General features: G+C 57.4%; 2 protein-coding genes across 7 annotated transcripts; both read left to right on the forward strand.

Annotated features, from left to right (window-relative positions):
* Positions 1-4,619: 4,619 nt before the first annotated feature.
* Positions 4,620-5,676, forward strand: PPP1R27 (protein phosphatase 1 regulatory subunit 27). Its single transcript, XM_043905196.1, has 3 exons — positions 4,620-4,809; positions 4,889-5,039; positions 5,322-5,676. Exons 1-3 carry the CDS (start codon positions 4,620-4,622, stop codon positions 5,443-5,445), a joined length of 465 nt encoding a protein of 154 aa, XP_043761131.1. The 3' UTR covers positions 5,446-5,676.
* A 336-nt stretch (positions 5,677-6,012) lies between these two features.
* Positions 6,013-14,035, forward strand: MCRIP1 (MAPK regulated corepressor interacting protein 1). 6 transcript variants are annotated; one of them, XM_043905203.1, is made up of 5 exons: positions 6,013-6,102; positions 11,965-12,020; positions 12,104-12,222; positions 12,845-12,946; positions 13,131-14,035. In XM_043905203.1, exons 2-5 carry the CDS (start codon positions 12,013-12,015, stop codon positions 13,193-13,195), a joined length of 294 nt encoding a protein of 97 aa, XP_043761138.1. In that variant the 5' UTR covers positions 6,013-6,102; positions 11,965-12,012; the 3' UTR covers positions 13,196-14,035. The 6 variants fall into 6 exon arrangements, with proteins under 6 accessions (XP_043761138.1, XP_043761137.1, XP_043761134.1 ...); XM_043905202.1 differs by lacking the exon at positions 6,013-6,102 and adding an exon at positions 6,240-6,374; XM_043905199.1 differs by lacking the exon at positions 6,013-6,102 and adding an exon at positions 6,317-6,455.

Here is a 14,035-nt window from a genome sequence, read left to right on the forward strand (position 1 = left end):
TGGTGATCTGGTTCACCCTAGATAATATACATGTTTCGATGCTGTTCTCTCGAAACATCCCACCCTTGCCTTCTCCCACAGAGTCCAAAAGTCTGTTCTGTACATCTGCGTCTCTTTTTCTGTTTTGTATATAGGGTTATCGTTACCATCTTTCTAAATTCCATATATATGTGTTAGTATTCTGTATTGGTCTTTATCTTTCTGGCTTAGTTCACTCTGTATAATGGGCTCCAGTTTCATCCATCTCATTAAAACTGATTCAAATGAACTCTTTTTAACGGCTGAGTAATATTCCATGGTGTATATGTACCACAGCTTCCTTATCCATTCGTCTGCTGATGGGCATCTAGGTTGCTTCCCTGTCCTGGCTATTATAAACAGTGCTGCGATGAACATTGGGGTGCACGTGTCTTTTAGATCTGGTTTCCTCAGTGTGTATGCCCAGAAGTGGTATTGCTGGGTCATATGGCAGTTCTATTTCCAGTTTTTTTAAGAAATCTCCACACTTTTCCATAGCGGCTGTACTAGTTTGCATTCCCACCAACAGTGTAAGAGGGTTTTTTAAAAAGCGCTGTTCTCATCACTAGACCTTTGTGTAAAAAAGAATCTGATGTTACGATAGCAAATCTCTTACGTTTTTAAAATGTAATTTGACTCCTTAGAGCCTCTGCTTACGCATAGCTTGCATAAGGAAGAGTAGTTCAGTTGACCTTTCCTTCCCCCTGCCCCCGCAGATTGAAAAACCAAAACTCAAAAACCATGACAAAGCTGTCATCCTGGCTGCAGTGGCTGATGGCACCTGCACCTGGACTGGGGACACCTCTTGGGTCTTGGGGTTCCACGAGGGCTCTGAGTGGGACACCCACAGGAGCCAGAAGGGCTCGGGTGGGCATCAGTCCCCAGCCAGGGCACCCCTACCCAGGGCAGAGTTTCCTGTCTGTTCTGTGCACGTCTGTACTCACAGTGGGACATTGATGTCATTCTTGGAGGAAACAGGGGTGGAGATCCAGCCCACTTTGGGAGGTCAAGAACAGCAAATGTGGCTAGGTCTCCAAGGAGCCCAGGCTGACTCCACATGCTCCATCAGCCCCTCCAACGTGCTGCCGGAGTAGGAAGTATGTGCGCCTTACCCGACCTGCGGCCCCCAGCTCTGACGCTGCTGGGGCCCTGGAGATGGCTGGGGCATGTCTGGCAGACATGACGGTGAGACTTGCTATGAATGTGGTTCCCTTGGTGGTCTCAGTTTGCGGGGAGGTGTGTGTGTGTTACTTCCCCCATGACCACAGCTACGTTCCAGCCAGAGGCCTGTGTGTCTGCTCCCTGCCCTCAAACCCCAGGGCTCCTCCCTTCTCCCACCTGGGCATGTGGTATACAGCTGGTATTCAGCAACAACCTAGCATTAGCACCGTGGGCAGCAGCAACTAAACCCTGGCTTGTCCACACACTCTGTCATCCGAGTACTGCTCCCCAGCTCAGCCAACAGCGGGGCTCCCGTCCCTGGTTCTCAGGTGGCCTGTGCTGGGGCTGTTCCAGGGTCTGTGTGTGTTGTGCCTTGGTCCTGCTGATACGGTGAGACATGTATTCGCAAAGTAGTGAGCTCGGGCACTTGGAGGTTCTGTGGGAGATTTCCGGGGAGACGATAGCCCTGCCCTCCAAAATGGGAGAGGGTTCCCAGAGGTACACATGTGGATTCCAGAGAAGCGGATCCAGGATGGGCTGATGGCAGGGCTGTCCAGAGTCCCAGCTGCGAGGGGTGGGCTTTGCCCAGTGATGGACGCTGGTGACCCCGCTGACCAACTCCGCAGAGCCTGGCCCTCCGTGCAGAAAGTTTGGGAGCAGGCATTGCTGCCCAGAGCACGTCGTCATGTCATGTGCTCCTAGGAGGGGGAGTGAGTCACTGATACCTTTCCCCTTTTGCCCAGGCAGCTGATTAGCACATTCCTGGGCCTGGGATTGCTGGGAGGTGGCGGTTGGAGTCCCAGACCAGGCAGGGCTGGTGGATTAGCAAGGTAACTTTGCGGGCTCTGGGGTAGGCAGTCAGGGCTTAACAGCCTAGGGCGTCCCAATCTCTCTCTTCCTCTTTCCAGGTGGTAGGAAGCGATTGGCCTGGAACCTAAAAAGCAGCTGCTGGGGCTGTGTACTGGACCCTCAAGATCTGGCTTCGGCATCTGCTGGGAGGCGGCCGAGTGGGCCTGCGCAGACTCCCCTCCAGGCCCCTGGCTTGTTTTCTACTGGAGGCAGACCTCTGCTAGTTAAGTCTCCTTGGACTTTTCAAAGTGAGCGTTCTCCATTAACTGTTTCAGTTTGCTTCAGTTCTCCAGAAAGCAGAATGTTCAAGTTGTGCAAACCAGGTCACTTGACAAGTTCACAGGGGCAGAGGCTCAGGGACAAAGCTGTGTAAATACAGGTTTGGTGCTGGTGTGGCTGTGCGAATAGCAGGTTAGACTGCTCACGGCTGACTTCTGCCAAAAGTTGCTACAGGCTGTGTCCATGGCTTTGAGGACGTGTTTCCCAAGTTGTCACCAGAATACCTTTCAGGCATCTGTCCCTTCTCTGATCCAAATATTCAAACAGAAACCCCAGAGCCCAGATCCTGAGCTTTCTCAGCTTGCCTCTGGCAGGATGGAGTGGGAGGGTCCTTCTTGCGGTCACTAGTAGGCCCACCCTGATGGTTTGCCCTATCTGGCCAGGCTTTTGGTGGCAGCTTCTTCATCCAGAGTTCTTTCATTTGATCCTCTGAGCAGGGCAGGCAGACAGAACTTTCCACAACGGCAGAAAAGGCAATCTTCACATCAAAGGAAAGTTCTGTCTCTGTGTACAGCATGGTACTCTGTCTCTGGGCTTCATGTAAACATGCTGATAGAAACTGTACCCGCTCGTAAGTGACACAAGTGATCAAGAGCTGGGATCGCTCAGCACTACACTCTGTGCCTGAAATGCAGGAGCCCTGGGAACCACCCCTCCCTTGGGGCCCCACAGGGCGTGGGCCGGGTGGAGTTTCCCAGGGAACGTCAGCGGCAGAGAGGCAGGAAAAGAAACCCCATCAGGGCAGTGCAGTTTTCTGCAGCATTTGGCCCAAGTCTTTGCACCTGGAGTGTTGATGAATTTGTTGATTTTGCTGGGACGAGATCAACATGGTGGTGCAAGGGCTTCTCGTAACCAAGGTCCTGCCCCCCACGAGACTGCTGGCCCATCTCCAGCATCCAGGTCTTTAGTGACTGCCTGGAGGATCTTGCCAGCATTAGGGGCCAAACTGCACCCCTCAATATTTATATGCTGAAGTGTTAACTCCCAGTACTCCAGCATGTGACCTTATTTGGAAATGGAGTTGCTGCAGATGTAACTGGTTAAGATGAGGTCAAACTGGAGTAGGGTGGGCCCTACTTCCTGGACATCAGTAGGCTGGTGTCCTTACTAAAAGGAGAAATTTGGACTTCCCTGGTGGTCCAGTGGTTAAGAAGCTGCCTCCCAATACAGAAGACACAGGTTCAACCCCTGCTCTGGGAAGAGTTCATACATAGAGGGGAAAATAAGCCCTGTGAGCCACAACTACCAAACCTATGCGCTCTAAAGCCCATGCTCTGCAACGAGAAGCCTCTGCAATGAGAAGCCTGTACACCACAATGAACAGTAGTCGTCACTCACCACAACTAGAGAAAGCCAGCGAACAGCAACAGAGACCCAGTGAAGCCACAAATAAATACATAAATAAAACTTAAAAATACAGGGAAACTTTTTTAAAAATAATATTTGGCTGCACTGGGTCTTCATTGTGGCACGTGATATTTTCTATTTCCTTGCAGCATGAAGGATCTTTCCTCACGGCATGTAGGATCTAGTTCCCTGACCAGGGATGAACCCAGCCACCTGCATTGGGAGAGGGGAGTCTTAGCCACGGGACCACCGGGGAAGTTGTGCATTTTGACTCTAATCTCGGAGGTTTCCAAGCAGAAGGGCAGTGCCACTAAAGCCCACATTTTGGGAAAACTGCCCTGAGAGTGATACAAGCCATGATAGATAGTGACAAATGACAGGGAGATGGGTTGGACTGGGCCTTCTTCTGTACAGCCTCTCCTGTGTTTCCTCAGGTGTGGGCCATCCCCTCGCCTTCCTAGTGGGCAGAGGTAGCTGTGCTTATCATGTATCATGCCCTTCTCCCCAAGTTCTCGGGACGGAGGGAGACCCTGGTCCTCATGACCTTGGTTATCTGTCCGCCTTGCTTATGGGCCTTGCCCTTCTAGTGCCTCTCCTGCCCTCTGTCAAGCACCTTCGAGGTCCAGTTGTGGGGCAGGGAGCAGTGGCCAGGAAGGATCTGACCCCTTTGGCCAGGCACAGCGACAGGTGGGCTGAAAGATGAACCACTAAACATGATCCTGAGGGCAGGGCTGGAGCGGCTCAGTTTCAGCCCCTCGGGTGCGAGCATGACTGCGCAGCTTTATATAGCTCTGCCGGCCCTATATAAGAAGGTGCCCTGGCCAACGGGAGCAGGGAGAGCACTGTGGCGGCGGTGCTGGAGGTCACCGTCAGTCAGAAGAGCCTGCACACGGTTCAGGTCCGTGCACCTTCCTTCCCCGAGCAGGAGGGTCCCCACAGGGGTGGCCCAAACCATAGCTGCCAGGATGCCCAGCAGAACAGCCCGCTATGCCCGCTACAGCCCAAGGCAGCGGCGCCGGAGGCTCCTGGCTGATCGCAGCGTGCACTTCCCGAATGACGTCCTGTTTTTGGACCACATCCGCCAGGGCGACCTGGAGCAGGTGGGGCGCTTCATCCGGACTCGGAAAGTCTCTCTCGACACCATCTACCCCTCAGGTGAGTGCCTGCGGGACTGGTGAGGCTCTGTGGGGTGGCAGGGGAAGGCCTGAGCCTTGACCCCTCCCGTCCTATCCAGGCCTGGCGGCCCTTCATGAAGCAGTGCTTTCTGGAAACCTCGAGTGTGTGAAGCTGCTAGTCAAATATGGGGCAGACATTCATCAGCGAGACGAGACAGGCTGGACACCCCTGCACATTGCCTGCAGCGACGGATACCCTGATATAGCCAGGTGAGAGGGTGGCCTCCAGGATGTAGTTCCCCAAAAGGTGGCCCTGCTAGTATAGCTAAAAACCCTAAGGGCTTCTGGAATCTCCTTTCTGCCCTGTTGCCTTCCAAGAGCAAACTGCAAAAGTTAGCGAAGCTTCCCAACGGTCGGTTTCTTTCTCCTCACCTCACCTGGAAAGAGAAAAAACAGATAGATCTCAGAACTGCAGGCTGCTACCTTCAGGCAGGGGTGAGCATTCTCCAGGCCACATTCCCTCCTCAACCAGGGCTGCCCTTTGCACCCCAGGTACCTCATTTCCCTGGGGGCAGACAGAGAAGCGGCGAACGACGATGGAGATCTGCCTTCAGACCTCATTGACCCGGAATTCAAAGACTTGGTGGAGCTATTCAAAGGGACTAAGATGGACTGAGCCCAGCCCTGCCCTCCCAAGGCGCTAGCTCTGCCTGGAGAAGTCAGGTGCCCATCTCCCCCGGATGCCAGGAGTGCCCCACCAGCGGGGCTATGGGCCGGCCAGACTGGCCAGGATCCCACACCTGGGCAAAACCCCTCCCCTCTCCCAACCGCGGCCTGGCTTTTTCTTCGGGTGAATTTTTTTTTTTATTGCTATACTTTTTACTTTTTCAATAAACGTGATTCCCAAGCCCGTGGTGATGGCCTGATTACTGGGGGCCGTCCTGTCCCAGTCTTTCGGCTCCGGTTGCTCCGGTGGTCAGCAGACAATCGCCGTCCACTCTGGTCTGGGGATCCGGCAGTGTCGGAGCAAGGAGCTAGAGTCTCGTGGCTCCCGACCGCCGGTCCATGCCGTCCATCGATCCCGCTACTCCCAGGCCCTGTCTGTCCCAGAACCCCGACCCCGCTGACCCAGGAGACTGTCCTCGACATCCCTCGTCCCCGGCTGGCACGAACTCCAAGAACACCTCACACCCCAGCCTCTCGGCCCCAGCCCTCAGTCTCCGCCCCTCCCCGCGCAGGCGGTCACGTGACCTGCGTCAGTGCGCGTGCGCGGCGGCGACACGTCACTTCCGGCCGGGCCCCTGGCAGCGGCGGCGGCGGCCGAGAGGGCGAGGTGAGGCGGTAGCGGCGGGGGCGGGGCGGACGCGGCCCGGACCCGCCCTGGCGCGGCGGCCGCGAGGGGAGGGCCCCGGGCTGGGTCGCGGGGTTCCCGGCCCGCCGCGGCGGAGGCTAGGGAAGGGCGCCGCGAGGCGGGGCGGGGCAAGGGGCTCAGAGGGAGTAGCGGGCCGCCGTTCTCCGTCGCTGAAGCTGCCGCCTCCTCGTCGTCCCGGGAGCAGCCCTGACGATGCTTCCTGACCGCGAAGCGCGGCCGGCCGGGCTCCCGCGGTTCGCCCTCCATCGCCTTCCCGCGTGTCCCACTCTCCTGGTGTCCGAGCTGGGCGAGGCAGTGTCAGGGGAGGGAAGGGGGTAAGAGGCTGCCAGTCCTCGGGGAGCTCACCGGAACCCCGGAGGATGCCGGGGTGGGCGGGGACCGCCATGGGGAGGCCGCGAACGGAGCGACCCAGGTTTGTGAGAAACTTCGGGTAACGCGGAGGCGCACAAGTCGTGTCCCCCACCTGCCTTCTAGGAAGACTTCCCAGAGAAGATGGTCATGAGCCAGGCCCCCAGGGCCAGGGCGATGATTTTGGGCAGATGGGACATTTTGAGCAAAAGCCTTTGCGGTGTCAGGGGGAGTGTCCAGAGCTTTTAGAGAGCCGTGCGGGGAGGGAGGGGGCAGGCGCCAAGTCTTGAAGGAAGAGGCTTGATTTGGGGTGAGTGGAAGGGCTGGCGAGATTTCCAAGTGAGGAAGGAGGGGAATGCATACATTGGGGTTTGTTGCTTGGGAGGGAAGCTGCTGCTGTCACCAAGAAAAGAGGGAGAGGGGTGGTGCAGTGCTTAGAGGCTTCGCCTGGGGGTCTTCAAGGGTTGCCAGGCCCATTTGGCATCTAAAACAGCAGTGTCCTGCTGGGGCTTGCTTGAGTGGTAGATTGCCTTCTAAAAGTCTCATTGGTAGAAACTGGGCTGTTGAGATCCCCAGAGACACAGAATATGAAGGGGAAATGGAGTCTTGAGAAAATTTGAGTACCTACCAAAAATTTTAAAGGAACACAAAGTGGCTGCAATTGCATCATTGATTCTTAACTCCGGAATATCCATTGTCACTTTTCCAGACAACAGAATATCAGCTCACCCCCTGTCTTTAGACATATGGCTGTGTGTGGGGAAAGAGTTCGAGACTGGTCTTTGGGCTCCCTTCCCGGCATTCCTCCTCCCTGGAGGTCTCTGAAGCCCTTTTTTCCCCCATGAAAGAGCAAGGCGCTACATAGATCCATCCAGGAAGAGTCCTTCCCTGTCTCTAAGCATAACCACATTGGTGCCAGGGGTCTGGAACCTGCCAGGGGCACAAGCGAAGGCAGAGGCAGTCTCTGGGGTGCTCAGGGCAGCTCAGTCATCCTAGCCTAGCCCTGATTTCTGTGGCCTGGGAGGCCGAGAGGTTGGGAGTCTCTTGGGGCCCAGACCCCACTGTGCTGAATGGCAGGTTGCTTCATCCGCTAAACCTCCAGAATGGGGTTTATCGGTGTTCTCGCTGGCTCAGTGCGATGGCTCCTGCACAGTTGGCCCCTGGCTGCTGCCCCTCCACAGTGTCATGCTTGTGGGTCTCCACCATGCCTGAGGAAACTTTCTGCATTCAGTTTGCCCAAGGCTGTCCTGGCTCACACTTCGTAGTCAAGAGCAGCCCTTTTACTCTCAGAAATGCCCAGTTGGATGATGCATTCCTTCTATGATTGCCCTGTCCACTGTCTTGTTGGATAAGCAGCCACAGAGATCTTGTTTGAGGTTGTGGCTTCATGTGGCTGTACTTGGGTCCCTTTGAGCAGGAAGGCCTAGTGAACATTCTTGGGGGTTGTTTTGGCTCAGATGGAGATTCCACGGCCCATAGAGGGAAGAGACCTGCCCAGGGGTGACAGAGCAGCAATGGATGACCCCCAGTCACAGAGTGGTTCTGGATCCTGCTGGGTGCTGAGCATGCAGCCCACTGGCTGCTATGGGCTAGGCTGTTGTGGACAATAGTCAAGGCCTGTGGAGCACACCGGGGGACTTTGTATGGTTCTCTGTGACTCTGGCACCAGCGGAGGTGGCTCTGTGGCTCAGACTGTGTTTGGGATGGGCTGGGGGCCCAGTAGCTGGTGACACCCACACCTGGTGAATTAGATTGTGGCCAGACTGAGGGCCTGATGGCAGTAGAAGGCCCTGGTAGTGTCTGGGTGGGGAGTGACTTGGGTGGGGAGAGGTTTTGGGAAGATCATGCTGGCATCATGTGAACCAGGGATGGAGGAGGGTAGTGCAGGGTGCTGTCCCGTCATGGATTGGAGAGTGAGCAGTGGGTGTCAGACCAGGGGTGGGTGGGAATGGGAAGAAGTAACTGAAGAGTACACACATGTAGGGGGAGGCTTGGGATCTGTGGGCCAAGGGGAAGCTCAGCATCATTAGATCTGAGACCTCAGTAGTGTGAGCTGGGCCACACAAGCTCCACCGAGCATGAAAAAAAAATGGTGCTAACCTTTGTGCTGGCGATTGCCAGATACAACCCGATTTCAAAGCTATTAAAAGGATAAAAAAGTTTCTCAGAGTTGATGGGATGTAGTACATGTAGTGAGGTTTTGAGCTCCAGTTTTCAGGAAATAATTGTCCCTGATAATCATGGTAAACAAAAGTCGGAAAGCAAACAAGAGGAGGGAGATGTTTGCAGAAGTGGATGCTTCCTCCCCACTGGCCAGATGGACTGGAAACTCCAACCTTAGGGGACTCTCATGGCCTACTGGGCCTTTTTGGTGTCCCTGGCACTTTTCCAGGCGTGCCATTCTCCCCAGCCTGCTGGTCGCCTGGCTCCTCTGCAGTCACCTCTGTAGAGGCCCTGCTCAGCACTTTCCCCAGACAGTAAATGTGCTCGAGTTTCCCTTTGCTTCACCACACACACCACTGTCAGCCCAGGCCTCGTGCCTCTTTTCACAACCGATTGTCAGGGACAGGCAGTCTTAGCTGATGGTCCCACTTCCTCCCCTCACTCCACTGAGCCCCTTCATGCTAGGTCGTTGGAGATTTTGTCATGGTGGCTCAGTGGTCACCTCTCCGCCCTGGCCTTCCTTGAGTCCAACTGCCCTTTTAGACACCTCCTCCCTGACCTTGTTTTGTCTCTTGTCCACGCCTTGCAGCTCGGCCCTCTCCGCTGGACAGCCGTGTGTCCCCAGGCTTCTGTTTTTAGCATCAGTGGTATGATTCGCCCGCCGTTGCCATGGCTCGTACTTGTAGCTGTCACCTTCCAAGGCGGAAGCAGGCCCAGTGTACATGGGCCCCTTTCAGTGGCTCTCCCTCGGCACAGACAAGTGCTGTTTCTCTGGTTGTTCCTGTGCACCTCTCGGTAGCCACCAGGCCTTTGGGTACATCCTGGAACTGGAATGGCTGTCACGGGGCATGCGTATTTGTTAGATTTTTCCCGGAAATTTCCTTTGGGGTCAGCATGGGGGGCCCACCTTCTTGGAGGAGCTGCAGGAGATTATGAAGGTGAGCGAGTGCAGCTCACTGTCCCTCTGTCTTCAGGGGAGCAGCAGGTCCTGGCCCCGCAGGAAGCTGCTGGTACACTCAGGTGAAGCCTTGGTGTCCCTGCATCCCACAGGAGGCAGGGTATCCACGGGGGCGGGGCAGGGCCAGCCCGAGGTCCTAAGGAGAAAGGCCCCTGGAGGGAGGCCGAGCTGCTGGGAGAAGATGGAGGACTTGGGGGTTCCTCACAAGTAGGAACCAGCTGGTAGGACACAGGCCATTAAAGACAGACCTGGTTGGGTGTGACCTCCCCCATTGAGAGGAGGCAGACAATGACTCCTTTTTAAAAAGTCCTTTTACTCATTCTTCAAGTCCTGAGGACATGAGAGCCTGCGGGTGTCTTGCCTCTGGCCAGGGTACTTCCTGGCCGCTCTGTCCAGGGCACCAGAAACCTTATTAACTCAAGTAGCATATCCGTGTGGACAGGTGCCCAGTGACAGGTACACAGCTCCACGGCTCGTGGGGGATTCTAGCCTGTGGTCAGGAAGCGCAGCCAGTGGGGGCAGCAAGGGGTGGGTTCCCACTGTGGAGACCAAATGCTCCAGGGGCCTGGGATCCAGGCCTTGGGAATGCAGAGACCAAGGGGAGCAGGTGAGGTGCTCAGAGAACCCCAGAGCCATAGATGCATGTGTGCAGTCGGGGCAACGGGAGCTGGAAGGGGCTGGCCTATGAGTTAGGCCTGAGACTGAATGGGGCCCTGGACCAAAGTCAGGCACCCACAAAGGCTAGGCAGCTCTCAGGCTGTGACCAGAGGAGGCCAAACCCAGGCTGCCCTGGAAAGAAGAGGCCCTGGAGATGGACAAAGATGGGAAGGCAGGTACCCTGAAGAAGTGGCCCCCGAGGTCTGAGAGGACAGACTGCAGGAGGGCTGAAGGGGCCTGGGCATGAGGGGCCAGCCTGGACTGGGCGGGGGATGGCTGATCTCCAGGCGCCTCCCTCCTGTTGCTTAATTGAAGCCTCCTACCTCATTGCGTTGCCAACAGCCCCTTGAGACGTGAGTGTTCTTGAGCCCCTTCAGTGTCCCCAGGGCACCCTCAGGCCAGAGAGGCTTTCCCTCTTTGCTCTGGTGTCTGTGGGACTGGCACCTGGACAGGAGAATCATAGGCAGTGAGATCCCTGAGTCCAGAGAAAGGAGAAGTCACTTTGTGAGGAGCAGGGCCTCTCTCCTGGGAGGGCATAGGCTTCGATGTGCCCTCCAGAAGCTGGCTTTATGCTTTGTTGTTACTACCTCAGCTTGTAGGCTGTTTCACCTGTGCAGATTTTTTTCCCCCAGCTGTGATGTGCAGCATGTGTGATCTCAGTTCCCCTACCAGGGATCAAACGTACGGCCTCTGCAATGGGAGCACAGTGTCTTAACCCCTGGACCACTAGGGAAGTCCCCCTGTGCAGGTGTTTAAATGCCAAAGGAGCCAGAGAGGAAGTATCCACTGGGTCTCATCTTCCAGGCTCTTCAGGAGGGGCTGTGGCTACACGCTCTGAGCATTCTGGGGCCCCCAGGCTCCAGGGGCTGGGGAGGGGAGGCGCTTGTGCTCACAGGCCGTTCCCAGGCGTCCCCCTTTCCCCAGCACCTGGGGTTGGCCTACTCTGGGGCAAGGCCAGGCCTGGGACTAGCCCTATGCAACTAGCTTCCTCACCCTGCAGTGTGTGTCCTCAGCCGGAGAGGGGACTTTGTCCAATTGGGCGGTTTGAGAGTGAGTCTAAAAATAGACCCCCATCCAGGGCTGTCTGGTTCCTGGGCTGAGAGAGCCTGTAAACAGGACACACCCCAGAGTCTCGGTCACCAGGATTGACCTGATGGCTTCCTCCAGGTTCACAGCCCTCCCCAGCCCTCCTGTCACACCCTGGGGACCAGGAAGCCAGGCAAGCACTTTTCCCATTGGGAAGCATATCCCCATTTTACAGATAGGAAACTGAGGCTCAATGGAAACAAGATACTAGGCCCTGCAGGCCATGAGGGCACTGGACGACTACAGGCCTTTCCTGCGGCTCCGCGCGCTGTCAGGAGTGGTGTCCTGAGACTTGAACTGGGAATATCAATGGGGCTTCCTGACCCTGGGGTAGGTGCTCCCTGGGCCACAGTGGTCCAAGTGTGGGGTCCACTTGGAGCTCAAGCTGCTCCGACTCATGCCTGTTGGCGACCCCTGGCTGCATTTGGCTAATGGTACTATACCCTTAGCCAGCTGGATTGTGGCTTGACCCTGTCTCCTGGAAGGCAGGGAGATCACAGCTAAAGGGAAGAGGCAAATGCCCCCACGCCTTTCCCACCCCTGGACCCCTTCTGGAGAGGGTGGCAGGGTGGCCTTCATCCCACCCCTATGTCGTGGGCCTTCCCTTCCAGAGGCCGAGGGGATCCGGCAGTGGAGTGGGAGGACCAGACACCCCAGCGATGACCAGGTGGGTCTTAGGTAGTGGAATGACCTCCAGGTGTGGGGGGGCCCTGCCCTGAAGCCCCTCCTCACGGGCCGGGCTCCCCCCAGCTCCCCCGTCTCCAGAGTCGTCTACAACGGCAAGAGGAACAGTAGCCCCCGCTCTCCCCCCAACAGCAGCGAGATCTTCACGCCGGCCCACGAGGAGAATGTGCGCTTCATTTACGAAGGTACGTGAGGTGTCCCCAGTCAGCCACCCTGAGCCCCTTCTGCCCTGCACTCCTTTGGGGTGTGGAGACCTGTTCTGGTCACGGGTGTGCCTGGTCAGCACTGTGGTGTTCCTGACAGGCAGCACCCCAGAAGAGGCAATGTTTGGAGTCAGTGGTGTTTGCTTGGGAAGAGGGGGGCCATGGAAGATGGCGCACCCTGGGGAACCTGGGGTGTCTTGGGAGTGGTGTGGTGGAGGTGTGAGCACGTGTGCACAGCATTTGTGCTGGGAGGTGGGGGACAGGACGTGGGAAAGATGGGGCGCCCACCTGGAGGAAGTGCTGTACTCTAGTGGGTCTCATATGCCTCTGTGACTGCAGCTCTGGTCATGGTACCATGAGGCCGAAAGGGGCATGGCTTGGGCAGGGCTCCTCGAGGGAGCAGGGTGTGTTGAGGACAAGTTCAGGTTAAGAGCAGGCTGGACTCAGGAGCCAGAAACTGTTGAAGTGGGAGTTTGGGCATGGGGGGCCTGCAGGGCCACTTGGAGGGGAGGGACGGCAGGAGCTGGTGCCATCTGCTCGGACATTGATGGGGCCGGATTGCAGGCCCGGGGGTCGGGGCCCTGACCACCCCTGCTTCCTGCAGCCTGGCAGGGTGTGGAGCGGGACCTGCGCAGCCAGATGTCGGGCAGCGAGCGGGGCCTGGTGGAGGAGTACGTGGAGAAGGTCCCTAACCCCAGCCTGAAGAGTAAGTGGGGCTGCCCTGGGCGTGAGGGGCCGGCTAGGGGGCAGGAAGGCCCACCCGCCTGCTGCTTCCAAGACAGCCTGGTTGGGTGGCCTGGATCCCAGGGCTTTCAGAGGCAAGGGCAGGACAAGGGACAGACCCTGCCTCTCCACCCGTACCCACCACTGACCATTCTGTCCCTCGGCAGCCTTCAAGCCCATCGACCTGAGTGACCTGAAGCGCCGGAACACGCAGGACGCCAAGAAGTCCTAAGGCGCGCCAGTGCCCCTCCCCTGGCCTCCGGGAGATCTGGGTGCAGCCTGCCGCTGGCCGCCTCCTCTCCTGTGGGCTCAGCTCCTGGGAGGGGGAGGGGGCCTTGCTCCCAGTGGGCCGAAAATCCCAGGACCAGGACAGGCATGATTGATGGCCAAGGCCTGCCCCTCCTCCCCGAGCCTTTCCTTTCCTCTCGGGGGATCTCAGGTTACCCCCGTCCCTAGGAGGGCCTCGGCCCTGCCAGCCCGTGCCCCCCAGGCCTGGCTGGACCTTTGGAGCTGCTGGTCCTGCCTGCCCCCCAGGGCCCTGACCCTGATTCTTACCACCTTCTCCTGCCCCCACCTCCCAACCCCTGGCCACTTACAGGATCAGGAGGGAGATGAGGGGCCCTTTGTTGTCTCCTGTGCTGTGGGACTGGGCTGGTTTTGTCCTGAAGTGGCCAGGAGCCAGGACAGGGTGGTCCCACCCACACCCAGCATGGGTCCCTCACCGACCCCTGCTGCATCTGTGGCCTGGGCACCGGGAGCGTCTGACCCCCCCACCTCACTGTCCAGCCTGACCCCTTCCTTCCCTGTCAGCTTCAGGGTGACACCGGCTCTCCGGGCCTGGCACACTGCTGGGTGCCCCCTCCACGGGTTCTAGGCAGCCAGGTCTGGCCCACCTTTGGGAGGGGGCGTGGGGCTGGCCTGAGCTGGCGAGGCTACCCAGTGGGTCCTGCTCTGTGTGGTGAGTTGGGAGGGTCTTCAGGGCCATTTTTTTCTTCCTGTGCCCTCCAGATCCAAGTGTCTGACTGGAACCTGAGGACCAGTAAATAAAGGTGGGGTGGCATTGGCTTGGCAA

Source organism: Cervus elaphus, chromosome 5 (genome assembly GCF_910594005.1).
Source record: "Cervus elaphus chromosome 5, mCerEla1.1, whole genome shotgun sequence".
NCBI lineage: Eukaryota > Metazoa > Chordata > Mammalia > Artiodactyla > Cervidae > Cervus > Cervus elaphus.